Source organism: Diabrotica virgifera, chromosome 3 (genome assembly GCF_917563875.1).
Source record: "Diabrotica virgifera virgifera chromosome 3, PGI_DIABVI_V3a".
NCBI lineage: Eukaryota > Metazoa > Arthropoda > Insecta > Coleoptera > Chrysomelidae > Diabrotica > Diabrotica virgifera.
In genome coordinates, this window is record NC_065445.1 from 49,354,215 (window position 1) to 49,381,793 (window position 27,579).

At 32.9% G+C, this 27,579-nt stretch overlaps 1 protein-coding gene across 4 annotated transcripts in view; it reads right to left on the bottom strand.

Annotated features, from left to right (window-relative positions):
* Positions 1-336: 336 nt before the first annotated feature.
* LOC114342404 (uncharacterized) overlaps positions 337-27,579 on the bottom strand; it is a 67,653-nt gene continuing 40,410 nt past the window's right edge. The window contains exons 3-8 of one of the 4 annotated variants that reach the window (XM_028293235.2): positions 18,824-19,154; positions 11,548-11,653; positions 8,858-8,890; positions 6,322-6,506; positions 3,468-3,566; positions 337-2,108 (exon numbers count right to left, since the gene is read on the bottom strand). In XM_028293235.2, the coding sequence (XP_028149036.1) occupies positions 1,833-2,108; positions 3,468-3,566; positions 6,322-6,506; positions 8,858-8,890; positions 11,548-11,653; positions 18,824-19,154 (1,030 nt within the window). In that variant the 3' untranslated portion in view covers positions 337-1,832. Of the gene's footprint in view, positions 2,109-3,455; positions 3,567-6,321; positions 6,507-8,842; positions 8,891-11,547; positions 11,654-18,823; positions 19,155-27,579 lie in introns of all 4 variants that reach the window. The other 3 variants (XM_028293227.2, XM_028293219.2, XM_028293212.2) reach the window with 3 other exon arrangements.

Below are 27,579 nucleotides of genomic sequence, written 5' to 3' on the forward strand. Positions count from 1 at the left end.
ATATTTTTTGTACTCTCTAAGAGTTAGATATTAATATGTAAAATATGTTCATTTTGATAAAGATTCTGAGAAAAAGATTCTTGAAAAAAATGATTATTTTTGGTCTTCTTATTTTTGGTAAGTGTACTAGTACCTATCACAATTTAAAACCATATTTATTTAAAAAACTGTAACAAAGCCAGATATGTAACAGCCAAGTGCGATGTCCAATCATGTAAGTGCAAAGACCAATCGGGCAAGACAATAATTTCCCTCTTTATCAAACAAATCCCCTTCTTCATCTAATTCAAGACTAAATTAAACAGGGTCGTTGTCATTGATAGAAAAATAATAATACTCGGCTTAATTATTTTATTTGAAAATTAAATATATAATATAATATGTAATATCACAATATAACATACAATTAATCAGTACAGAAATGTAATTTTTTTACTGAACATTTGAAACGGGCATATGATTACACATTTTGGTTTGTTGAAAATTACACTTAAAACATGTTATTATTTTGTAGTTTTCTAATTTAAACATATATTTATCTAAACCAAAACATCAAACAAATTATACTTCATATGGCGCGTTAATAGAATGTAAAAAATATAGTTGTCAACTTATTTTGAAAAGTTGTAGTCAAAGGAAGCAATCAGAGATCATGTAATGTACGTACAGGCGTATATGCGCAGTATTATAGTCGGTGTATGAGAGAGAAAGTATTCGAAATATTGAAATAACACATTTTACATATATTATTTCTTATTTCATTACTTTGAATACTTTCTCTCATACATCGACTATAATACTGCGCATAGAAAACATCACCTACCGACACCTTTAGAATCTGTGCACTGTATATAAGTATCTTTCTACAATTTAATTATTAGCAATGTGGAACCAATAAGATATGATTACAAATTTTGAGCTTATTTTCTCTAGGTAGTTTTCCCAATTACAATATTATTTCATTGCTAAATATTCAAACTAAAAATTCCAGTATGTCGACTGAAAGTAAAACAAATCTATTCGTTAATGAAAGGTTGTCAGTTTATGGTACAAAAATGTATAAAGAAAAATTCGAATGACAATATCTAAATATTTCTATTACTGCAAGAATATGCATTTTCAGGCTCTACACTACAAATATCAGAAGTTTGTCAAGCAAAACTATTAGTCTTGTATTTTAAAAATTAATAAAAAACAGTTTTTACCGAAACTCTATTGGTGCTCACTCTCTTCACTTCACTCTTTTCTTCCAGAACAATGAACTAGTTTGGCTACATTATAAATTAATTATAGTTTCATTATTTCACATACCTACAGTAAAATTGCCATAGAAACTTCTAACCTGCAAAAGTTTGCAAGACATACTTTGATTGGATCATATTTTTGAACAGTAGTTCTTATATTACCTTGTTAACTGTATGTGGCTCCAATTGGTGCCACAATTTTTCTTTTTTTAGAAGTAGTGGACGTGTTAAAGCATTAACTCAAACAGTAATTTCCTCCTTATCTAATTTAGGCTGATTATAATATTTTTAAGTTATTGTTTTATTGGAACTAGAGTATTTTATCCCGTAAGATTTTTGTTGATATTAAGGAAAATGTAAAGTATATACTTAGGATTTTTTGTTCAGTTAATATAAAGGTGAGTATGAACATACACGTACGTGAAACATAGTATGTGGTTTTGTTCAAACTAACACTAATAGACCACATTGCATATATTATGTAAATCACAATGAAACTACTTTTAGGAAAAGAGCTCTGAATTCTGATGAGATAAAAAAATATTATTTCCATGAATATATTAAATAATTTTACAAATAAAAATCTATTTATAGGTCTAATGGATCAACATTTTGCTTCTCTCTATTGTGCGTTTTTCTTTCCAAACCTGCGTATCTTCTCTTTGGTGCAGTTTTACACCTGCATTCGTTGTGGTCGTAAACGGATCCTGTGGAGCAGTCGTATACTCCTCTACATTTGCAGGAGCAAGTGTCAATATCCCACTCTTTCCTTTCGTAGTCTCTGTAGCATTTGTTCTCTTCGTCGGTGTTTGTGCAAACACAGTCGCATTCGTCTTTTCTGTATACTTGGTTTGGAAGACAATGCTAAAAATATTTTTGTAATAAGTAAATTTTAGAGTATTTTAACTAAGATCATATGCGCAGTAAAGCGTTAATGATCACATCTTGGACAAGCTATAATGACAAGTGTATATATGAAGTAAATATAAGATCGTCTTTACATACAACATAAATAAGACGAATTATCACACTATCTAGCTACGGAAGGCTCGAAACAGAAGTGGAAGATCAAGTGAATAGAGCAAGCAGAGCCGCAGGTTGCCTGAATTTACAAAACAGTCATCAGACCAATAATGACATACGCGGCAGAAACACGACCCGACACAGAGAGGACAAAAAGATTGCTCGAAAGAGCGGAGATGAAAACCTTCGAAAAATCGATGGTAAGACTATGGAACAGAGCTAGAAGTACAGATATACAACGGAGATGCAAGGTGGACAACATTAATAACTGGATAAGAAACAGAAGAATAGAATGGAATGACCACATAAGCCGAATGACCACATACATAGAGTAGTAAGGACAGCGAGAGACGGTTCCCCAACGATGTCATGTCTATACAAAAAGAAGAAGATTTTAAAGTCGGAATAGGTCAAGGTAGAGTCGAGAATGTTGTAGGAACACATGGTCTTGGTACAAGAAACAAAGAGGAGAAAAGAAGACAAAGAAAGAAAAAACACCCTAAATTCTGGGAGCAGAACAAGGGGAAACAGGGAAAAGGGAAGGACCTCCCTGCTGACAGTGTATGAATGTACATAGGTAGAGTGTAGGCCTTACAGCGGCCATTCCACTTGACACTTTCAGAGCACTGGATAATAGAGGAGGGTCTGGTTTAGCAGGTAGACATTCGGCGTAGCCTCGGCGACTAGAGAGCGTTTTAGAGACCTCGGGAACTATCGCTGGGACTACGAAGAATGAATCCTGCACTAAGGTCAGTCGGGCGGCGTTCTGGACTGAGATGTCTTCTTAAGATTCCAGACTTCTCTATAAAGATGAAAAAAAATTGGAAAACCGCAACGATAAAAACATTTCTACATTTTTTTTCGTAATAATTGATGGATTCGACCGTTACTTGATGGAAGTTCATTTTATCTAACAATAAAACACTGAAAACATTTGTTTTATATACTTCCACAAAATTTATTACAACTATGTGACTACAGCTGTTTCGGCAGAGTGCCTTTCTTAAGTGATCACTTGAGAAAGGCACTCTGCTGAAACAGCTGTAGTCACATAGTTGTAATAAATTTTGTGGAAGTATAGAAAACAAAGGTTTTCAGTGTTTTATTGTTAGATTTTTTTCGTGTTCGTTAATGCATTGCTAGCAAAATGAAGTTAATAGATAATGCTAAAGCATGAATATTATTTACCTCTGCCCTTACTTTGCAGTCACATTTGCATTTTATATGCCTCTCTAATGGAATGAGTTCCTTGGACACGTATCGCATCTTTTTGTCTCCTGTGTATTGAGCTTTTATAACCTGAAAAACAAAATAATTTATTTTAAAACAATTTTAACTACCAATTTTGGCGTTGTTAAAATTGTAATATATTTAACGCTATTGACATTGTTCAAAAATATGAAAAGTTAAAAAAAAGAAAGAAATTAAACAATACAAAAATAATATATACAAACTCTAACATGAAGTAAAACCACTTCTATAAAATAATATACTAAAATAATTTACTAAAATCCTAAAAAATCTCAATGGATTGAATAAAATATGTTCAGAACGAAGATTTTCGGACCTATCAGTGCATCATCAGTGAACTCATATACTTGCTAACTAGCCCCAGAACTAAACAATGCCAATTGGCAGACATTATTGGCCAAAGATGGTTGGTTCAAGTTCTCGATTAGGATTTCACCATGTTCCCAGAGGTTATCTACTAACATAGGCGTTAAGCCTTCTCAATTTTACTACCTTAGAATGTAGATTGAATCATAATTACAACCATTGTTTGGTTCTGGGGCTAGTTATCAAGTATATGAGTTCACTGATGATGAACTGATAGGTCCGAAAACGTTCGTTCTGAACATATTTTATTCAATCCATTGGGATTTTTTAAGATTTTAGTAAATTATGCCTATTACATAGACGTGGTATTACTTTATGTTAGCGTTTGTTTGAACTATATGGTATACAGCCAACCCAGGGAATTACCCTTTTTAGTAAAAATATTCTTCTTCTGTTTGTTCTTCAATATTAGCCTCCTAAATTGTTTAAGTTATCGCACCATCTTTTTCTTGGTCTGCCAATACTTCTTCGACCATTTGGTGACTTATCTCGTGCTATTCGTACTATCCTATCCTCTGCCATTCTACTAATGTGTTCCTTCCACTCCTGTTTCCGTTTTGCCACCCATCCATTTATGTCTTCTGTATTGCATGATCTTCTTATGATCTTCTATGTTACATGATCTTCTTATGTATGATAGTAAAAATATTATAATTCGCAATTAAAAATAAAAATTACTCTTATAACGTATAATTCTAGACCTAAACTATAGATAGAGCCACTATATAAGAGATTACGGTTTTGCCATGTTGACACAATTAATGGAAAAGTCAAATTATCGATTGGTCTGCTCTGTACCTTGATTCTGCTTTGTCCGTTGCTTGTGTTTTCCAATTGGTAGCACCGATCTGCTCTGCATTCTGTGTTACGTCGTCGATCCCCTTTAGCTTTGGTCTGCCCGTCTTATTATTACATATTATCATCGGTTTTAACGGCTGCCTTGTACTACATGCCCTACTCACTCCAGATGATTTCGCTTGATTATGGTAGTAATATCTTTTACACGAAATTCAAATTCAATGTTATATCTATGTAAGCCTCCATATTCCATTTTCACACTGTTCGTAATATTTTGCATAATATCTTTCTTTCAAGAATAGGTAGAGAGGTTGCGTCGGATTTGGTTAGGGTTCATGCTTATGATTCATACATTTTTTACACATGTTTGTAAGATAAATATGTACTTATAATAAATAATATCCCTGTGCGGAGGCAATTGCAACACTTGTTACACCACCATCTCTGTTAGTTAAATTACCCAATTTAATTTGGTAAGGAAAATGTAGATATTTATTTTCTAATACGCCCTCTTTGTTTTTCTTATTTTCACTTTTACTTTATGCTTCCTCTTTCAGTCGATACGAATCTTATTGATACCGTATTATAGGGTTCCAGATTTGACTGGTGTAACAAGTAAATTTCTTCTAAAATTAAGACCCGTACTCATCGCCGTACATAAGAAAGTTAACTACACAGAAGATCAACGTCCAGTCGATTAGTTATATTTATGTATAGCTGAATCCGATTTAAGTGAAGTTCTTTCTTAAGAAAGTTACAAATGGAAGAGACTAAGTATAGTTACTTAATCCAAATCAATGCTTAAAATCTCTTATTGGAACAGTGAGTATTTAATTATTTTTTATAATTACTAAATATTTAACATTACTTAATATTCTGGTGCAGTCCGCAGCTTAACCACGCTTAACCTAAGGTGGATTAACTCGACAGATTTTTTTGTTTTTTCTGCATATTGTAAACTTAATAGCATATTTTTTATTTTCCAACACAGTTAATCCATTAACAGGTTGACTTCCTTCCACGTTTTCCCTGCATTACAAAGAGTCATTTGAGTACCACACTAGACTGAGTACCATATATAGTACTCAGTCAGACTGTAGCAGATAGATTCAAGTATTGAGGGCCAAATTTGTTACTCGATATAGCTTACAAAACTGCATGCTTGTACCTCAGCAGTCACTCGGCCATGAGCACCAACATAGGTGCTCAGGTTAAAAAGGGTTACTTAAACGAAATTAATTAACCCCCAAAAGGTTCTTACAAAAGCCAACATTAACATGATAAATAAAACCATCGTGGCCTCAGGGGTCAACAAGCTCTAGAAGAGATGCAGCATAAATGGCAAGTTTTCTTTGTACCACATTTGGTACTCATGGTAGTCAACCTGTTAAATATATACGATTTGTTCAATAAGACAGTTCTCATGTGTTATCATAACAACGCTTATTGAATCAGAACACCTGAGGGACAGCAGACGTTCAGATTTAATAAGCGTCTCTTCGTAAAGACAATGGAAGTGACTTTACTAAGTAACAAGACATTTACTATAGACACTACACATTACTCATTCATTACTAATTACAGGGCTAACAAGGCAGATTACACCTATATAGTTAAAAGTTGTTTTAGCGTCACTTACTTGTACAGAAATAGTTTCGATTTCAATAGGCTGACATGCAAGTAGTCGATGTGAACAGCACCCATTGCATCTCTCGATTCTTGTACATTTGGGAATGTACAAAATGGAAGGATCGTCTGAATTTACCAGAGGAACTGTAGTGTTTTCCGGCTTACAACCTGCTTTAGCAGGAATATAACCCGCTTCTGTGGAAAAAAAATATTGTTACTTTGTTAATATCATAGACTTTGTGCCCAGACTAAAAAAACATGATTATCTCTCTCATGAAAGTTTTCTAATACGGAAAATTTTCGGAAGGGGGAGGGCGCAGAGAAAATGCATGAAGTCGTCAACTTTGGAGCGTTCGACAACTGGAGTACCCAATAATTTGTCGGAAAATATTACCACTTAATTGTAAATATTTTTATAAAACAATCTATTGTCTGACATATTTTTAAGAGTGCTCGATGTTGTCGGGCACTCAGAAGTTGACAATTTCGTGCATTTTCTCTCTGCTCCCTTCCGAAAATTTTCTGTGTTAAAACAGTTGTCTAAATCGAAATGAATAAACGAAGGCCCATGAGGGAGGTAATAATGATTTTTTAGGGTTGGGTCCAAGTCCTATCCACAAAACATTTAAATTGTCAGCTATAAGCTTTTCAATATTTACACGAATATATTTATAGTTACCTGAAATATCGAAAATTAAAAAATATCAAATAATCAAGAATAAATTCTAGAAATTTCTTAAACGTATACCAGTTGAATATAACAATATAGTAGGATATAACCCCCTACTGAGAGTATATGGGGTTAGTTAGGGTCAGTTAAAGTACAGCTTTACAAAAAGTCACATTTTAAAAGTAATTTTCGATGACGATTTGTTACAAAATGGTAAATGATAATTTGTGAATATTTTGCAATAAGAAGTAATTATTAAAGTTTTGCGGATTCAAGAACGAGAGCTTTCAGGTTGGTAAAGAATCTGAGAGGTAGTATGGGTTACCGTTACTGAGGCTCATTAACTCTGAGCAATGCCCACTGTTTTCGACGAAACAATAGATAGAAAGAACAACAAAAGAACTGATAACTACGACTCTTAACGCGTATTTTGTAGAAAATTAAGCAGTGTATTTTGAAGGATAAATACTTATTATTTACCTACTGTCACTGTCACTGCCAAATCTTAAAATTTGTCAGATAACTTCTGTTCAATCTCAAAAAATAATAACAACAACCCTTTTTTTTTCTCTGATTCTGGCTTTGGTTTAGAACTAGAACCTTTAGCCACGTAATTGTATAACTTATCACTAAGTCAGGGGAGTAATGTGTAGTGTGTGTGTTGAGTAAGTGTCTTGTTACTTTGCAAAGTCGACGTCATTGTCTTTGCAAAGAGACGCTAATTGTTTCCGAACGTCTGCGGTCCCTCCGGTGAGTACCGATCCCACAAGGACAGAAACTATTTTTCATTTATTAATTTATAATAAATGAAAAATTTCTGCCCCTGGTAGGATTCGAACTCCCGACCTTTCGTTTCAAAGGTAGGCGCTCTTACCACTGCGCCACAGAGGGGAGAACAACAACCCTATTTGATGTAAAAACCATCATTTATAGGTAGGTAAGTAGGTCGGTATACTCTTTATAAAATGCAGGAATTCAAAACAGTATCAAAATTTACACCTTAATAATTATTATTACAATTTATGAATTAACATATGTAATCAGTTGTTTGTTTGTTTATTTTAGTATTTGTCTGTCATAATAAATATAATATAATGCCAGACCAATTAAATACACTGCTCAAAATGATCAAATCTTACTTATAGTCGTATCAGTTTTTTTAGGTAATGCTTGTAATGCCAGCTCTACCTGGCATTACAAGCAATTGTGGCGTAATCCCCATATAAAATTTATAGACATGCCACAAAAGAAAACAGTTTCAGAAGCTTATCCACATAACCAGCTAAGCGATTCTCGATCAACTGAGCAATTTGATTTACGGCATTCTCTATGCCGTAATTTGAAACCTGCTAGCATGTACCTGCTAGAATGTGAAGTCATAAAAACTGTTAAAATTAGAAAGATTCAATATCTGGGGTCTGGGTGACATAATGAGGGGCGAGAAGTACGTATTACTTAGGTTAATTATGCAAGGGAAGATACAAGGGAAGAGAAACCCAGGACGACGAAAAATATCCTGGCTAAGAAATTTGAGAGAGTGGTTCGGTTGCAGCTCATTAGAATTGTTCAGAAGTGCGGCCAATAAAATTAAAATAGCGATGATGATTTCCAACCTCCGATAGGGGAAGGAACCTGAAGAAGAAGAAGCATGTACAGTCACGTCTATTTATATTCTGGTTTGCCTGTATATACTCATAACAATTTTATTTTGTAAAACAAGCTGATATAACTTGCACAATGTTTTTAGCCTTTACAAGATGCTACGTACAATGCAAAAAGTGGGCACAATTATTTGCAAGGCTACATATACATACAGACATCAAGCTCCAAGCGCGTGCTTACTAATTCAATAGACACTCACTCTTTTCCAACTTACTTCTCTCTTGTGTTGTGTCAGATCCAAATCTACCTGCAAAAGACAAGAAAGTAGTTAGACAATTTTGAAATTTTCAACAATTTAAAATTTAAAACAAAAATTTACAAACAATTTTTTAAAATAACGTTTTAAGTTACGTTAGCCCTTATGTATTAGTTAACTTTTATGCTTGTGGTGTTTGCCACAAAAATCGATTGTGCCATCAAAGCTCATTTCTTCACTGAATCCCTCTGTCTTATTCCGCTGTCTATGTATATAGGATCTGTAGGTTGGCCATCTATGCTGACTTCCATTTTGTTGTTTTGTTAGATGTTTTCAATAGTTTTATACTATCTAAGGGAACTTCCCTGTTATACACAAGATGTATTACATCTTTGAGTCTTACTCTTACTCTTACAACAACTGCAACTTCTTATTCATAAAATAATTACGGCGAAGAGAATACCAGATGAATGGAGGAGAGCTATCATGCTGATGTTCTTCAAGAAAGGAGATAAGAAAAACCCAAATAATTAATGAGCAATAAATCTTTTAAATACAACACTCAAATTGACAACAAGAATTATAGCGACAAAAATAAATGAACGCATAACTGCAAGAGGAGCAGCAAGGATTTCAGACAGGAAGATCATGCACGGATGCAGTTTTGGTAATAACAAACCAGCATATATGTGCCTGATAGATTTGAAGAAAGCGTTTGATACAGTGAGAATTCGTGACGCGATACATTTACTAGATGAAAAGGGAATATCACTGGATTTAATAAAAACCATTGAGAGTATATATAAAGATACCATAGCTATGATCAGAAAATTATCGCAACCTATCAAGTATGAAACTGGGATTAGACAAGGAGATTCGCTAAGCCCATTAATATTTAATCTGATAATGGATGAAATCATACAGAAAGTGGCCTCCTGTGACCTCAACGAAGGCCAACAGTTTTCTTATTGGTAGTTTTAGGATCTCTTCTGGTTCAAACCTCATTTGACCAGTGAAGTTCTGCCTTACATCACCTAGCACACTGCAATGGCATAGTATGTGTATGGCAGTTTCTTCTTCCATTTCGCACTTTCTGCACCATGGTTCATTCACCTTACCTAGTTTGTATAGGTGATTTCTTAAACGGCAATGTCCAGTCACCATTTCAGTGACCGTTTTGATCTCTCGCTTATTGAGGTTCATCAAACTGTTCGAGAGTTTTTTATCAATATTCTTGATTATTTTTTTAGTCTGGATTTGCCCTTGAGTGGTTCTCCATTTATTTTGATGATTCTTTATCAGCCATTTCTGAACCTCGTTTTTCATAGCATCTTTAGTGATGCCACAGAAAGGTTCTGGGCCTTCAAAAGTTTTTCTCGAGCCTTGTTTCGCTAACATATCTGCTCGTTCGTTCTCATGCACCCCTTCATGACCCGGCACCCATATTAAAGACACTTTATTGTCTTTTGGCAGGTTATTGAGGAAATCTTTGCAGTTTCTCACCAGTTTTGATTTGGTTATCTGTGTAAATGTTGATTCTCTTAGCTTTAGGGTCCTCATCAATGATTTCATCAATGCAGGCCACCAAAGCAAAAACTTCAGCCTGGAACACCGTTGTATGTTGACCTAGGCTGTAAGATTTATTATAGTTACATGTTTGCCCAAAAACTCCTGATCCAGTACCATGGGCAGTTTTAGATCCATCAGTGAACCATATTAAGTCTCCATTAATGTTTGGGACTGTTTGTTCTCTAGATGGTATAATTGTGTTAATCTTCCCAGTGAAGATTAGTTCTGGTGTCATCATATCTAAGTTCATAATAAAGATGGATTCCTCAAGTATAGTCCCAGTAATGTTTGTGTGGCTATTCAATACATAATTTGCCCTCCAAATATTGTTTGCTTTGAGCCTCAGGATGGTCATAAAGGCTACCGCCGAAATATACAATTCCAGCGGAGGGAGACCTGTGATAGCCTCTAATGAAGCCGTTTCTGTACTATTCAAGGCTCCTGTTATATTTAGAAGCGCTTGTCTTTGTAGGGCGGTGAGAGTGGTCACACAAGATTGCAAAGCCGTCTTTCTCCACCAGAGTACTGACCCATAAGTAACTGTCGGTCGTATCACTGATGTGTACAACCAACATTTCACCTTTGGTTTCAATCCCCAGGTTTTACCTACAACTCGTCTGCAGTTCCAGAAGAGTCGCTTAGCCCTATTGGTTATATTGGTAATATGAGTATTCCAATTGAGTTTCGAATCCAGGGTTACCCCTAGATACTTAACCTCATTGGTTCTTTCCAGTACCTCTCCAAATAATTTCAGCTCACTAAGTCCAGTAAGCTTCCTCTTATTTGTAAAGGCTACCAGTTTAGTTTTAGAAGGGTTCACGGAGAGGTTCTCTTTCAGACACCAGTTCTCTATGTAGTGAAGGGCTTATCCCATCTGATACGCAACAGGGCTGGGAAATTTTCCCCTAGTTAGTATTACGATATCATCTGCGAAACCCTGGACCCAGATTCCTTGGGCGCTTAGCCCATGAATCAGATCATCGACAACTATGTTCCATAGTAATAGTAATAGTACATAGTCCATAGTAATAGTGCCTAAGTAAAATTAGTTCGCTCGTTCTCCATTCAAAAGTAAATTACTGTTATACTATTAGCAGGTTATTTTTTGTAGATAAGCGTATGATAAGATGGAAACTTACTTGAAAATAATGGCGTCTGGTCGTCATCTTCATATCCGTCAAGATAGTTTAGTAAAATATCATCTACGTCATACATATCCAATTTTTCCAAATAATCTCTGGGAATCTAAAAAATCCAATTTTTGTTGATTAGTTTTTATTTGTAAATTGTAGGCACAACTTTAAAGTTTCGATTAACTACTTCACATACTACATTTTCCTAATATTACTAAGAGAAAACCAAAAAGCACAGTCAAGGTCAATTTTTGGAGGGCACTGATGGTAGGGGAGCCCAAGCGGGTTTTTTGCAGTTACTCGAGCGCGTCAGATTATCATATGGGGAGAAACCTGGTACCCTGCAGATGTATCTCTACCAAACATTGGCTCTTAACACAGGGAAGTTCGATAAGGAAGGCCCGAAAAAAAATCTAACCTTAAAAAAACTCGAAATTGTCAGATTAAGATAAGGTATGTTAAGTACATGAAAAAGAGTGTATATTTCAAAAATCTGACGATTTGAGCCGGGCGTAAAGAAATGGGTGAGTCCTAAAGTTTCACAAGAAAAAAGCGAATATTTCGCGAAATGAATGACAGATCGAAAAACTAAAAAATATGTGCTTAATATTTTTTAAAAATCTATCGAATGATATCAAACACGACTTCCCACGGTGAGGGGGTAAATTTAATATTTTAAATACGAATCCCGCGATATTTCGCGAAATGAATATCAGATCGAAAAACTGTAAAATACAATTATTCAATATTTTTGAAAAATCAATCGAATGGCACCAAACAGGACACCCACGGAGGAGGGGTGGGGTGGGGGGTCGGGGTTACTTTAAAATATTAAATAGAAGCACCCACTTTTTATTGCAGATTTGGATTTCTTACGTAAAAATAAGTAACTTTTATTCGAAACATTTTTTTGAATTATGGATAAATGGCGTTATAATCGGAAAAAACGATTGTTGGAAATGGAAAATCAAATTAAAAAATGGCAAGCGCCCACTAAAATGGAAAACTTTACTTAACTTTTTTTGGTTTTAGGACCTACTCTTCACAACCCAATAGGTCCCCATAACGCTCGAGTGACTGCACATTTAGCATACTTTGCTCCCCTACTATGACAAACTAACGAATAGTATCTACTTTATTTAATGGGAGTTAACTACAATTTTAATTAAAAATACGTTTATTTTGACGATTTTATTTTGCTTCTTTTTTAAGTGCCATCTCCCAATCGGAGGTTGGATATTATCATCGCTATATTTACTTTATCTGTCGTTGCTTTCAAAAGTTCTATTAACTGCATTTAGACCAGTCCTCTTATCGTTCCCTGTATTATCAGTCTTAGGATATGTTTTGCTGATATACTTGTATTCTTGTATCTTTGTATAATTAATACATAGTGTATTTGGTTTCTTACAATTCTCTCTTCTTAAACTGCTGGTGGTTTCTACGTGTATATTCTTTTCTTTGGCATTTTAAGCCTACACCTTTTGTATTTGTTTTCTAAAATTTAGATTTAAGAGTAAACATTAATTTATTCACCGTATCTAATCTTTACTTTCATCTCATTTAAGTTCAATTTTAATGGGCAAAATTTTAGTAAACAAAAACATTATTAAATTAGTTTACATAATATATAAATAATGACATATAATTATTTAGCATGAGTCACATTTTTGATGTTACCGTCGGGACTTTTCTTCGAATATTTTTGATACTACCATATAAAAAATTATATGTTACGATTTTTTGATTCTGAATTCAATTTTCCATTAGTATTATTAACAAAGTATGAGTATAACAAATTAATTATCGCACAAAGCTATCTATTATAAATTATATTTTGTAGGTGTAGATCTACCAAGGTGAACAGGTGTTAGATACAATGCTACAAATATGTACTTTATTAATTATACTATGATATTAAACAATCAATAATTTACGGAATTTCTGCGTAATAATAATACCTACGATAACCTAGTCGTACTAACGGTAGGTTTAAATTATAAATTAGTTAAGCATGCGATTTTCAGCTTTTTTGTCGAGTAAAAAGTTTTTTTGTCATCTTTAAAACATGAAAAATTCATGAACTAAAAACATGATCTTCCGATTTAATTCAATGAGTTCTTTGCATTGTATAATTTTTATTTCGGTGCTGAATGTCCCCGAACTCCCAGTGCCAGAACTCGGGCAGTCGCCAAAATTTTTAGTGACGCGGATTCACGATATTGTCAAAAAAAGGTATACTGACAACAAAAACTAAAAAAAAATATGCGCGGATACTTTTATCTTATGTATCTTAAGTTTATTGATCTGAGGTGCCAAGCAATTGTCTAACATTGATCAAAACCGTTCCGTAAATTAATTAATAATAAAAACCTCTTAACCTGCTACCAGCATTTACTGCTGATAGTGATAGTGCTAGAAAATTGTTATTACGATTTAGTCTCTATTTACCAATTTATAAAAATAATACTATTTCATTATTCACACACATGCACAAATTTTTGTAATGTCACTTTTAAAGTTTACGATACCTATATGAAGTTCATTCTTCTATTTTTTGGTTGCAAAGTTTTCAATGACTTTATAATTAAAATTATCAATACAATTTACAAAATAATTTTCTGCAGATAGCATACCTAAAGCAATATGTTTTAACATCGAAAAACAGCGTTCTGCTTCAGATGTTGGTATAGGAATGGTAACTAAAATACTTAAAAGTTTAATAGTTTCTTCAAATGTGCTTTTTAAACCTTCCCTCTACAATAAAACCGATAGCGAAACAGCCCCAGAGGTAGTACTTAATTCGTCTCGCTAATACAGTACCTACTTCTAATTCAGTTTTAAACCGAGTTTTGCTTAAAAATTAAAATTGTCTCCATGTTTCATTAAGAAATTATTCGAAAAACTGATGCTTATACGCAGAAAACTTCTCCGACATAAATAAATTAGAAGCAACTAAATGTCTGGAGAATGTAGACCTTTGAAAGATCTGGTACTTTGAATAATATGAACCTTTAAGTCGTTGTCTAATTCGGCGCTAAAATTGACCAGCTCCTTAAATATGCCTCTACTTTCTGAATTTTCTTTTTCGTTGTGACCTCTTAAAGCTAACTCGAAAGCTCCACAACACCTTATAACATTTGTAGTTTTTTTTCTAGCGAAAAACCACCAAAAATTTTTTTAAGATACTAATCATCATTGTCAACTAATGAATTAAACTTGAGAAATAATCAAAATATTATTAAAATACCCACGATCATGATGCACTAAAAGTTTAATTATAAATACAAAAACTTTTTAACAGAAAATATACATAATAAAAGCGACAAACCAGCACGTAAAGAAACTCAAAATAAATAGACCTGGCATCATACCCTCGTGCCTGGCACAGAGATTCTAATTTTAAGGTATACTAATAGTCCACTCTTTGTCTGTCACTCACATAGAATGCTCGTAAAATCTTTCTCTCTTTAGTCGTGCCAGTACTGACTTCGGCACGAAGGAGATTCTCCTGTCGAATTAGGGAATCCAACGATCTGTCAAACTATTCCAATATGTCTGGCGGCTGGCATGAATACATTGAAGGCATATGATAGTATAGTGTTATTTTAGTATCTTAAAGTAAATGTCCGTGTAAATATTGCTAAATACTTCTGTGACATAGTAAAAGATATTGCTTACGTTAATAAACTTTAATAAGTAGTTAAAAAGTTTTAATTAAGTAATTTGGAAGATTGAAGAAAGCTAGGTTAACAAATTTTATGTTTTATAAGTTTAATAAAAAATAATATTGAGCATCCCTAAAATTAGATTTTAGGTAAAATCATCGGGGTAATATATATTTTATTATTTTAGGTACCTAGTAATACCACATTGTATCTTAAATTTGAAATTTTAATTTCAATAAAGTATCCAATAAAATCGCTTGTGTGCAGTGTTGCCAGAGAAATGTTTGTAAATGCACCAGAATGACTGGAATAGTGACACAAAGTACTAAACCAACACATTTTGTACAAAACTTAAAAAACGACGTTTAATATTATTTGAAGCAAATTTCTTATGTCACAAAATATTAGGTTTTTACTTTAGGAGACTTTCGTATCAGTATCGAAGATCAAAAGAAATAGACACGAAAAAATTAACAGGAATTAAAAAGTTTTGAAGATAAAAAATATGTTTCTGCATAGTTAGCAAGGTAGTGCCATGGCTCTATGGCCCTACCTCACGGGCCGCCACTGGACTGGTATGGTTGTCGCGGATAACGAAAATCGCGGATAAGCCGTAACTTGAAGTCAAATACATATAATAATAGTCTCCCGTTTTATACCGCTGTGGCTTTGGGATTATAGCAGGGTAGTCTGCTATATGAAGTCAAATACATAAATGTCAAAAATGAAACGATAGTTTAATCTAAAGCATTAATTTGAAATTTTCAATGTTTACCTACATTTTTACACTTTTTAAAAGTAGTCTGTGACTTATTTCTGCTACTTTGCGTGCAAAACGTGTTTCTCTATTCTACATTTCACTTTATGCAGTATAGTTCGTCCGCAATAACTTTTCCCATGCGTAACGATTCATTTTCAAACAAATTAAGTCAAAACATAAAGTGAAACGTACGCCGATGTATGTAGTATATAGTATGCAAAATGCATCTACACATCAACGTTCGTTTCACTTTATGTTTTGATTTAATTTATTTGAAAATGAATCGTGACGCATGTGACAAGTTATAGTGGACAAACAATATCTGTTTTTCAGCAAGTAACGCGTCGACCTGGTCCTCTAGACTCTAGGTCCTAGGTATTCTAGAAGTTTATTCACGTGACACAAGGCCGCTTTGTGAGTCTTTTGTCCACCAAGTACAAGATACTTTTCTTCATCACTTCCCTGATTTTCTCCTCAGAATTTTCTTAGGATGTCTTCGCCCATTAGCTGCTCAAATCCTGGGTAGGTAGCGTCGTAGTCTAACCACTCGTGCTAGTTCCTTTCGCCCATATTCTCTCCCCCAGGAACTGCGTTCATTACACTTGTAAGGACAGGCAGTTCATTTTTATCTTCTCTAACTGCTAGTTCAACATAATATTCGATGTTTGGAAACAGTTTTCTCCATGAATTCACAATTGTTGAAGATTTCACAGACTCACGCGCAATTTCGATTTCGTAAATAAAGTCGAGAAACGCAAATGACTTCCAAAACTCTCTTAAGTCATATTATTTAATATTAAAAAAAGATTCTACAGAGACGCGGATAATTCGCCCTACGGATGAACCGCTCACGGATAAATGGGACTTGACTATATCACAATCTTTCTTAATTTGGCATCGATCTGAGTTGGTTGTCACCAACAGGTCATTGGTCTTCACCTCTCATCGGATTGCTTCCTGGTTTTCGAGCAGGGATCTGTATGTCCGCTTTAACAATATAATATGTATGTTATCTTTTAACATCGACTTAGTGTCATAATGTTAATAAATTATTTTTAATACCTCAATTATGTAATTTAAGGGTCATTTGACCCCATTCTGTGGGTAGTTCCATCTACTGGTGCATATATCGCCGTCTCGGAAGAACAATGACGTAACTCGAAATTTTGGCAATTCCTATTTATTGCGTAATTAACTTCTAAAATATTGCGTGCAGATGATACAAAAACGACAGAACTGTAACATGTGCTGAGCCACTACAGAGAAGTTGCGTCCTTATTGAAATACGCGCCCTTTTAGACCTTGTTTCAGATGCACAATGACGCAACTGTAGATAGTGTTGAAAATGTGGGGATTAAATTAATATAATGAAATTCGAACCAATAGGGATGAAAATAAAAGCCATCGTTTTAAGAATAAACTCCATACCGATGCTCCTGGACGATTACTCTTCATTTAATCTCTATTTTAAATATTTCTATTTAAAATTCGCAATTGTTGAAGAGTTTACAGACTCACGCGTAATTTCGATTTCGTAAATAGAGTCGAGAAACGTGAATGAATTCCAAAACTCTCTTAAGTCATAATAATTACTTGGAAGTAATAATTTGTGGAAATGATCATTGTTCTAAGACCTAAGATATGCATAGGTATTGGTCTACTCGTTCGACATTTGTTCCGTTTATGAGAAGATTTTCGTTATTGCTTTCAGTTTTAGATATTCTTATAAATTTTGTCTTCTTGACGTTCATCGTTAGACTGTTTTCTTGTCCATACACCGCTAACCGCTATTCTTGTCATTATTTAAACAGTAATTTTCAAAAAATCAGATATCATTTTTACTAATATGTAATTCTATATAAACAAGTAATTGGACTTCGTAAGTTCTAGGTTTTCACCCAAACCAATCGAAAGTAGAACTGGAATGGATATTTGAACTCTTCGTGTAACTTTGTGTCGATTGATATAAGAATTTACTAATTTTGAGTCATTTTTACTAAACTTTGGGTCATCATTGTTTAAACAGAAATGATTTCAAAATTGGAACTAAAGATTCAAACTCAATTTTTCAATGCGCTTCGATTGATGTTTTACATGTACTATTTCTGCGACTATAATGGCACTTCTGGTTAGAACTTTTTAACCGAAAATGATATTAAAACTAAAATTTTACATTTTTTCTCATATTGCTAGGGCACGTCGAATGATATATCGCTTATACTATTTCGGTGACTTTAAAACAGTACTTACGGTTGCAACTCTAAAACCGAAAGTCCGATGTCAAATTTCTCATATTTACTACCATGCTTGGGTTATAAGCTTACATTCGACACCTCATTTGTCATTCTATTTGTATTAATAACGGAGGAGTTGTATTTGTGGACGGACCGACAGATGGATATACAGTCATGAAACCGAAAGTATATACATTGTTCTCGTCTTGCTAAGGCGCTTCGAATAATATATCACTTGTACTATTCCGGTGACTTTAAAACAGTACCTCTGGTTGCATTTCTAAAACCGAAAGTCCCAGGTCTTTCTCACCTTTAGTGCCATGCTTGGATTATAAGCTTTCATTTGACAGCTCATTTGTAATTCTACCTGGTATAATGGCGGAGGAGTTATATTCGCGGTCGGACGGACATACAGACAGACAGCCTAGGTCAAATTTCTCACATTTAGTACCATCCTTGGATTATAAGCTTTTATTTGACACCTCATTTGTCATTTTACCTGGTATAATGACCGAGGAGTTGTGTTTATGGACAGACAGACAGACAGACGGACAGACGGACGTGGATAATTCAGTTTTCACATTTTTTCAAAATTGGGTGAAAACAATAAACAAAATTACCTCTTTTGCGCTATTATTAGCGTATTTTGTAACTGCTACTTCAGGCTTCCGATTATTTCTAGCATTTCTGTCATCGTCGCAAGATTCACAATTTGATGTATCATGATTGTGAGGTGGATTGAACGAAAGTTGTACTGGAATTCTATGTCTTGGTTCATATTCGTGAGGAGGATTGAACGAATTATGTCCTGGAATTCTCTGTCGAGGTTGATAATCCTGGGGAGTATTGAACGGATTAGGTAGTGGAATTCTGTGTCGTGTTTGGTAATCGTTCCACGAGTCTGCGTTGGATCCAGAATACGACCGAGGTTCAGCATCTGGGTGAGGATATCTGAAATCAATTTCGAGAATAAGTTTATTATACATGTATCTGTTATGTTATCAATAATTTCGTTGTAAAACGAAACCCAGAGACGTCTTATATTTCAGTTCGCCCAGAGAGTGCCATAAACACCCTTACTGGTTTCAAGCTCGTTAGCTTTCATCAAAGAGTGCATATTATGACTATCTCTGAATGAACTAAAACAAATCGCTAGACTGTTAGTACCTACCGAATTACAACCAAATAACATGATATATATGCCGTGGCGACATCTGCATAAAGCAATTGGAAATTTTGTTTTAATAATACTAAAAATAAAACTTTTATTGAGAGCAAGTTTCTGGTAACGCCTTCATGGTTTTTACAATTTACAAACCAACCGAATGCTGAAACAAAGAAGGCCATGGAGATCTATAAATTGCATCTCACTTCCAGCCTGTTCAGCGTGGCAAAATTCCAACGAAAACTTGGTCCCGCATACTCAGTTAGGAGTAAAACTAATAGTAAATAATAATGTCGTTGTAAAACTTATATTTCAGTTCGCTTAGAGAGTGCCATAAACACCTTTACCGGTTTCAAGCTCGTTAGCTTTCATCAGAGAGTGTATATATAACTATCTCTAAAAACTAACTAGCTTGGAAGCGATTAACTATTTAGATGGGAAATAATCCACAATTAAATTGAAAAAATGATTTTATTAACGTTTCGACGCCCAAATCGGGTGTCGTTGTCAAAATACAAAATACTACTAAAATAAACAAAAATGTTGGTGCTAAGTAAAAAAAAATCTTCTAATAATTTATTTAATCTGACTCATTTGTATTGGTAATTCAGACGTATATTATACATTTTAAAGTAGAAGACTTTAAAATTATATCCTACAACATTCACAAGAAATAATACGAGGAAAATATCAATACCATATATAAAAGTTCTATCCGAGAAACTGAAAACAATAGGAAATAAATTCAACATTTCAACAACATTCAAAACAACAAACACGTTGAGATCTATTCTATCTAAAACTAAACCTAACAATGAACAAGAAAGAACAAAGACAACGTAGAATGAAGTAAACAAAGAATTGCATTTATAAAATACCTTGTGAATGCGAACAATTTTATTTAGGTGAAACATCAAGACCATTAAACGTTAGAATAAGTGAACATCAGTCTTATATTAAAAATAGAGAATTTGATAGATCTCAAATATGTCAACACGCATGGGATAATGAACATAGAATTCAGTGGAGAGATTCAAGTATAGTCCTGAAAGAATCAGATAGTAAAAAGAGAAAAATCAAAGAAGCGGCTCTAATTATGCTAAATGAAACCAATTGTGTCGCAAATTCCTCGATAGAATGCAGTAGGATGTGGTTACCCATACTGAAAGAGAAAGTCAAAAGAAAGAAAATACCACGATTAGTAAGCCAATAACATATCGAGTTAATACATATTTCATATTTTAGTATTACTTATTGTATATCTATCTATTATTAATATTATTTATAATTTAAACATATTAAAGTCAGAATTTGGTATTAACTTTTGAAAGTAAATTCAATGTAAGACCAAATACTTACGATGTCGGGATAGTATCACGAGGTTTTTTCCTGGTTTTCCCTCCTGATTTACTATGGAATCTCTAACGCGAGAATTTTACTGTCATCGTTACATTTAGTTGTCTTTTTAAAGACAGATCACTTGCTATGATTTTTTTGTGACGGATATTCTTGAGTTGGGATTGATTTCATGTAATCGAATGAACTATCTTTTAGTAAAGTCGTCCCAGGAATGCAACTCATAAATATTGGCGATATCATTTTAAAGTCTTCTACTTTAAAATGTATAATATACGTCTGAATTGCCAATATAAATGATTCAGATTAAATAAATTATTAGAAGAATTTTTTTTTACTTAGCAACAACATTTTTGTTTATTTTAGTAGTATTTTGTAATTTGACAACGACATCCGATTTGGGCGTCGAAACGGTAAAAAAATTATTTTTTCAATTTAATTGTGGATTATTTCCCATCTAAATAGTTAATCGTAAAAATGCCACAAGGAAATAGCTTCAGAACAACAGCTTAAAAGCGGTAAGGGCGTTTATGGCACTCTATGATCGAACTGAAATATAAGACGTCTCTTGGTTTCGTTGGAATTTTGCCACGCTGAATAGGCAGGAAGTGAGATGCAATTTATAGATCTCCTCTGGCCTTCTTCGTTTCAGCATTCGGTTGGTTGGTAAATTGTAGAAACCACGAAGGCGTTACCAGAAACTTGCTCTCAATATAAGTTTTGTTTTTAGTTTTATTTTTAATTTTATTAAAATAAATCTTTCAATTGTTATATTTTATGGTTTATTTATAGGCATTGTTATAAGAATTTATTATTATTTGTTGCATACATTCATAGACATATTATTTTATTTAACCACGTATTAACCAAGCTGTCAAAAATACCTAATTTGTTAACAAACCACAATGAAGATTCGGTAATAATGCGGTATTTGGAATTAAACAAATAGCTGTGCTGTGTTGTTATCAGTAAAGCCAAACTTTTTGTTTAGGTATAGGCTGATCTAAACCAGATAAAAGGACTTTATTGGTTGAGTTCATCTCTGAACTGAATAGAAATGAGGATGAAAGGGATCACCATTTGATATGTATAGGCTATTGATTATATTCAAAATAAGATAGCTAAAGGGAACTACAACGTTAACGAGGTTTTATTATTTCATATGGTCAATGGACATCTATATATGAAAAAACCGCGGAGTGCTACCATTTAAAGGGGTGCGTTTTTGAGAAATGGGTGAATTAGTCCCTGGGCACAGGTTACATTAGGGTGAGTTCCATGCACTTTTGGTACAAACATATCTACATAAAAATTGTTCCTGGTTAAATTTCCTATCTAAATATCACTTTTTAAAGTCAATGATACTTTTTTTTACAAATATATATTCAAAAGAAAAAGCACAAAGAGACCCAAAAGAAAGAAATTTTGTTTTTTGTCCCATAACTTCTGTCCACGAGAATATAGGTACCTATAGGCATTGCTTTACAGAAAAAAATCTACATATTTCTTCTTTAAAATGTTGTTTAGTAGAGGTAATTAGCATTTAGAGTTTTCGAAATATGATTTTTCAAAGTTCGCCACTCACAGCAATTTTGGGCAAATTTCCTTGTTATTTCGCAAATATTGTTCTGTAACTTTTTTCTACGTAACTTTAGGTATATGTAATGGTACACGTAATAGGAATAGAAATCAATTACCTTTAAAATGGTCTACTGTATATCGTTGAACGACTTTTTTCTTAAAAAGATTATGGTTTTTCAATGTTTTATACTTTTAACGCTTTTTTATAATATAATATAAAAATAAAATAATATTATATAATATATAATATATTATAATATAATATTATATAATATATTATATAATACCTAATATAAAAAAAATATTATTTTTTACTATTATTTTTGAAATTTCTCATTATAACTTTTTTTTTCTTGTACCTGAATATACTATATATTGCTCAATAAAGAGGGCTTACTTTCTGTTCTTTAAAATGGTGTATCATCTATATTTAATGGAGACCGAGTGATTCTTTGATTTTTTTTACCAGTATTATTTAAAATTATTTCTTTTACAAAAATTACATAAACATTAGTCTTAGAAAACATCACTTTAGTTAAAATTATTTAAATGTTGACATTTAAAATTTTTTCAAAATCAAAGTCCATCTCTTCGTTAGCATTAGCTTCAATATCTTCCTCTGACACCTCAGTTATCTTAGAGTTCCCACAATTAGGACCCATGCACATGCACCCTTTGCAGAATATTGAACAACTAATTCCTATCTTCCTACAACCGAAGTTTTTTGTACATCATTTGGTACATTTGCATGCTATTTTTTCAAGCAAAACTTGTGGTGCAGGAGCTTTGACAGTAAATAATGGAATTAATCCATATTTTGAAGTTTGCCCGGCCGAGTCAAGTGCATCCAAAGTATTATCTATAAAAAATAAGATTCAATCATAACACACAATCACATAAAAAAGTTATAATGACAAATTTAAAAAATAATCCGAAAATCAAAAATCGTTGCAAGTACTTATTACATTTTGAAAAAGCATATCTTATTCAAAAATAATCCTAGAATTTTTATAATACACCATTTTAAAGTAAACAGAATAAGCTTTCTTTTTTATTATATAATATATACCTAAATGTAGAAGAAAAAAAGTTATAATGGGAAATTTAACAAATAATCGTAAAAAATATAAAAACTCGTTAAAAGTATAAAATCTTGAAAAAGATAACCTCTTTAACAGAAGTCGTACAACATTATACAGTAGAACATTTTAAAGGTAATTGATTTCTATTCCTCTTACATGTACCATTGAATATGCCTAAAGTTACGTAGAAAAAAGTTACAGAACAATATTTGCGAAATAACAAGGAAAATTGCCCAAAATTGCTGTGAGTGGCGAACTTTGAAAAATCTTATTTCGAAAACTGTAAATCATGATGACCTCTGCCGAACATCATTTTAAAGAGAAAATATGTAAGTTTTTTTTCTGTGAAGCAATGTCTATACCTATATCCCAGTGGACAAAAGTTATGGGACAAAAAACAAAATGTCTTTCTTTTGGGTTTCTTTGTACTTTTTCTTTTGAATATATTTTTGTGAAAAAAAGTATCTTTGACTTTAAAAAGTTATATTTAGATAGGAAATTTAACCAGGAACAATTTTTATGTAGACGTGTTTGTACCAAAAGTGCATAGAACTCACCCTAATGTAACCTGTGCCCAGGGACTAATTCACCCATTTCTCAAAAACGCACCCCTTTAAATGGTAGCACTCCGCGGTTTATTTATATATAGATGTCCATTGACCATATGAAATAATAAAACCCCGTTAACGTTGTAGTTCCTTTCTATAGTACATAATCAATAGCCTAGTAGCTACACCTATAACATTTGACTTGTCGGTTTTATCTCAGCGGTAGATAATTTTTTAGGTGCTTTTAATAAATATTTTTTTTGTTAATTGAAATCCTCTATAAAAGGTATTTTATTTATTTATTTTGCTCAACAGCAGGCCGTGTAGACCCTGGGCGTGAAATACACAATTACATTTTTTTTACTATATACAATATACAATATTAATTTGTCTATTAAAAATACATTATATTTATAAATATATACATACAGGGTGAGTCATGAGGAACTGTACATACTCCTACCTCGTACAGAGGCTGCTATGGGGAATAACAAATGACCATTAAAAAGTGTCTGCTCCCCTTGTTTAATAATATACAGGGCGAGTTTCGCATTTTGACAGAAATTTATATTCATCATAATTTTTGAACGGTCAGATCGATGTGTCTCTTATTTTGGTCAATCGTTACACTATTACCACCTAATCAACTGATTTATTCAAACTAGAAAAAATCAGGTCCGGCTTTAAAAAATTAGTTCATTTAGGCCTTAGAAAAAATTTCACCCTGTATACGCTTTTTGAAAACTCTAATATGAATTTTACAAATTAGACAAATAGGCAATTAAAGTGGCATATTTATTTTTTTCCCCACACGATTACTTAATTTTTTATAAAAAAATCAAATTTGACTATGAATTAAAAGTTTGGTAAAGTAAACCATAGATTTAAAAAAATTAACTTTTATTACAAAAATGATTTTTTTTAACAAAATTTGATTTATGTTACCACCCAATCAACTGATTTATTTAAACTAGAAACAAATCAGGTCCGGCTTTAAAAAATTAATTCGTTTGGGTCTTAGAAAAAATTTCACCCTGTATACGCTTTTTGAAAACTCTAATATGAATTTTACAAATTAGACAAATAGGCAATTAAAATGGCATATTTATTTTTTCCCCACACGATTAGTTAATTTTTTATTAAAAAATCAAATTTGTCAAAATCGGAGTTTTAACCTAAAAATTAAAAAAAAAGATGAAATCACGGTTTAACTCGCTACAACGTTCCATTTTAAAATTTTTTATTCTGAAATTTTTACAGCACATATCTCTTACCATTGTGAAGACTATGACAATTGTTGTAGACTTTCAGTCTTCTTCTCGTAAAAGTTATGAATTTTTATATTTTTAAAAATAAAAGGTGCAGCTTCGTGAATTGCAAAGTTAGATCGCAAAAATTAAGTGAAAAAATTTTAAATTTATCTATTTGATCACGTCTATGTTAAACTATAGAGTCCAAAGAGAAGTGTTATGGGGAGTTTTAGATCTAGATGGGTTATAGAAAAAAAAGGTGAAACTTTTAATTTTAAGAAAAACGTTGTTTATTTTTTTTTATTTTTATGGTAAAATTGCGATTTTGACTAATTTGATTTTTTAATAAAAAATTAAGTAATCGTGTGGGGAAAAATAAATATGCCATTTTAATTGCCTATTTGTCTTATTTGTAAAATTCATATTAGAGTTTTCAAAAAGCGTATACAGGGTGAAATTTTTTCTAATACCCAAACGAACTAATTTTTTAAAGCCGGACCTGATTTTTTTCTAGTTTGAATAAATCAGTTGATTGGGTGGTAACATAAATCAAGTATTTGTTTAAAAAACTTAATTAATTTTTGTAATAAAAGTTATTTTTTTTAATCTATGGTTCACTTTACCAAATTTTTAATTTATAGTCAAATTTGATTTTATTATAAAAAATTAAGTAATCGTGTGGGGAAAAAAATAAATATGTCATTTTAATTGCCTATTTGTCTTATTTCTAAAATTAATATTAGAGTTTTCAAAAAGCGTATACAGGGTGAAATTTTTTCTAAGACTCAAACGAACTAATTTTTTAAAGCCGGGCCTGATTTTTTTCTAGTTTAAATAAATCAGTTGATTAGGTGGTAATAGTGTAACGATTGACCAAAATAAGAGACACATCGATCTGACCGTTCAAAAATTATGACGAATATAAATTTCTGTCAAAATGAGAAACTCGCCCTGTATATTATTAAACAATGGGAGCAGACACTTTTTAATGGTCATTTGTTATTCCCCATAGGGGTCTTTATACGAGGCAGGAGTATGTACAGTTCCTCATGACTCACCCTGTATATAGCTCTCATTTTACAGTTCATGGCACATTCTTGTGTTACAATTTCTCTTGCGCTCTTCTTACCACTTCTCTCCATTCTCGTCTGTCTAATACCTTGTTTCTCCAGTTGACTATTTTTAATTCTCGTAAATCTGCTTGGACGCTGTCAAACCATCTTTTACGGGGTCTTCCTTTCCTTTTTTTCCGATTGGTTTCCTGTTCAATATCATCCTGGTCATTTTGTGATTTTCCAATCTTTGCACATGTCCCAGCCATCTTATTCTATGCGCCTTTATTATTGCGGTGATTTTTGGTTCCGTAACAGCTCTCTTCCAACTCTTTATTTGTCCTTCTACTCCATCCCATTTGTGTATTTATGCCTCTGTAAATGAATCGAAGAATTTTCCTCTCCCATCTTTCTAATATTTGTTCATCTGCCTTTCTCACTGTCTTGTAAATTCCTTCTTTTGTTTTTCTTGAAACAAACTTAGACTTCATTAGGGATCTCAGCATTCCGTATTTCTGGTTGCCTTTTGTAATTCTGCATTCTATTTCTTTATCTTCATGTCCATTTTCCTTTACTTTCACACCAAGGTACGTAAACTCTTCCACTCTGTCAAAACTGTATATAATATCATCTTTCTCCTCTTGTATTTTTATAAACTCTTCATTGTCTTACTGTGTATCCCCCATTATCATCAGGGCCGTCTTAAGCATACATGGCGCCGGGGTGCAAGACTTATCTTCGCGCCCCCCTTTTGTCAGAATATTTTAGGTATAGGTTGTAGGAACGCTAAAATTAAAACTAATTATGTTTGCTTTCTTAATTCGCTAGTTTTTTTTTGTAAATTTAAACATTGTGTTTTTTTAAGTTTTCTTCGGAGTTTCTCCAACTCAATATATTTTCCAAGAAAGAAAAAATATAATTATGTTCCCTCGACATTTCAACTCTTTCTCTTAATTTTGCAATGGCAATGTCCAATAAATATTAATAGAAGTTAACTTTAAAATATTGTTTTGGGTCTAAAAGAGGCTCGTCTACAACTTCAGTACTTAATTGAAATGTCTTTTTCGGGGACGTGGACGAACAGTACAGAAAATTTAGTTTCGCAATCTAGTTCTTTAGCCATTGATTGATACTAAGCCAATTAATATTTGCTCAAACGCAATGTCAGTGTGGTTGTTGGCTAAATATTTATTAACTTGATCAAGCATCTTAACAGCTTCCGAAATAATAATATCGCTCGTTTGCAAAATTTTGCTGAAAATATTGTTCCATGACATGACATAGCAGATAAACTTTAAGTTGTTTAATTTTGTCATCAATTTGCTTGCGATGTTTCTTGTGC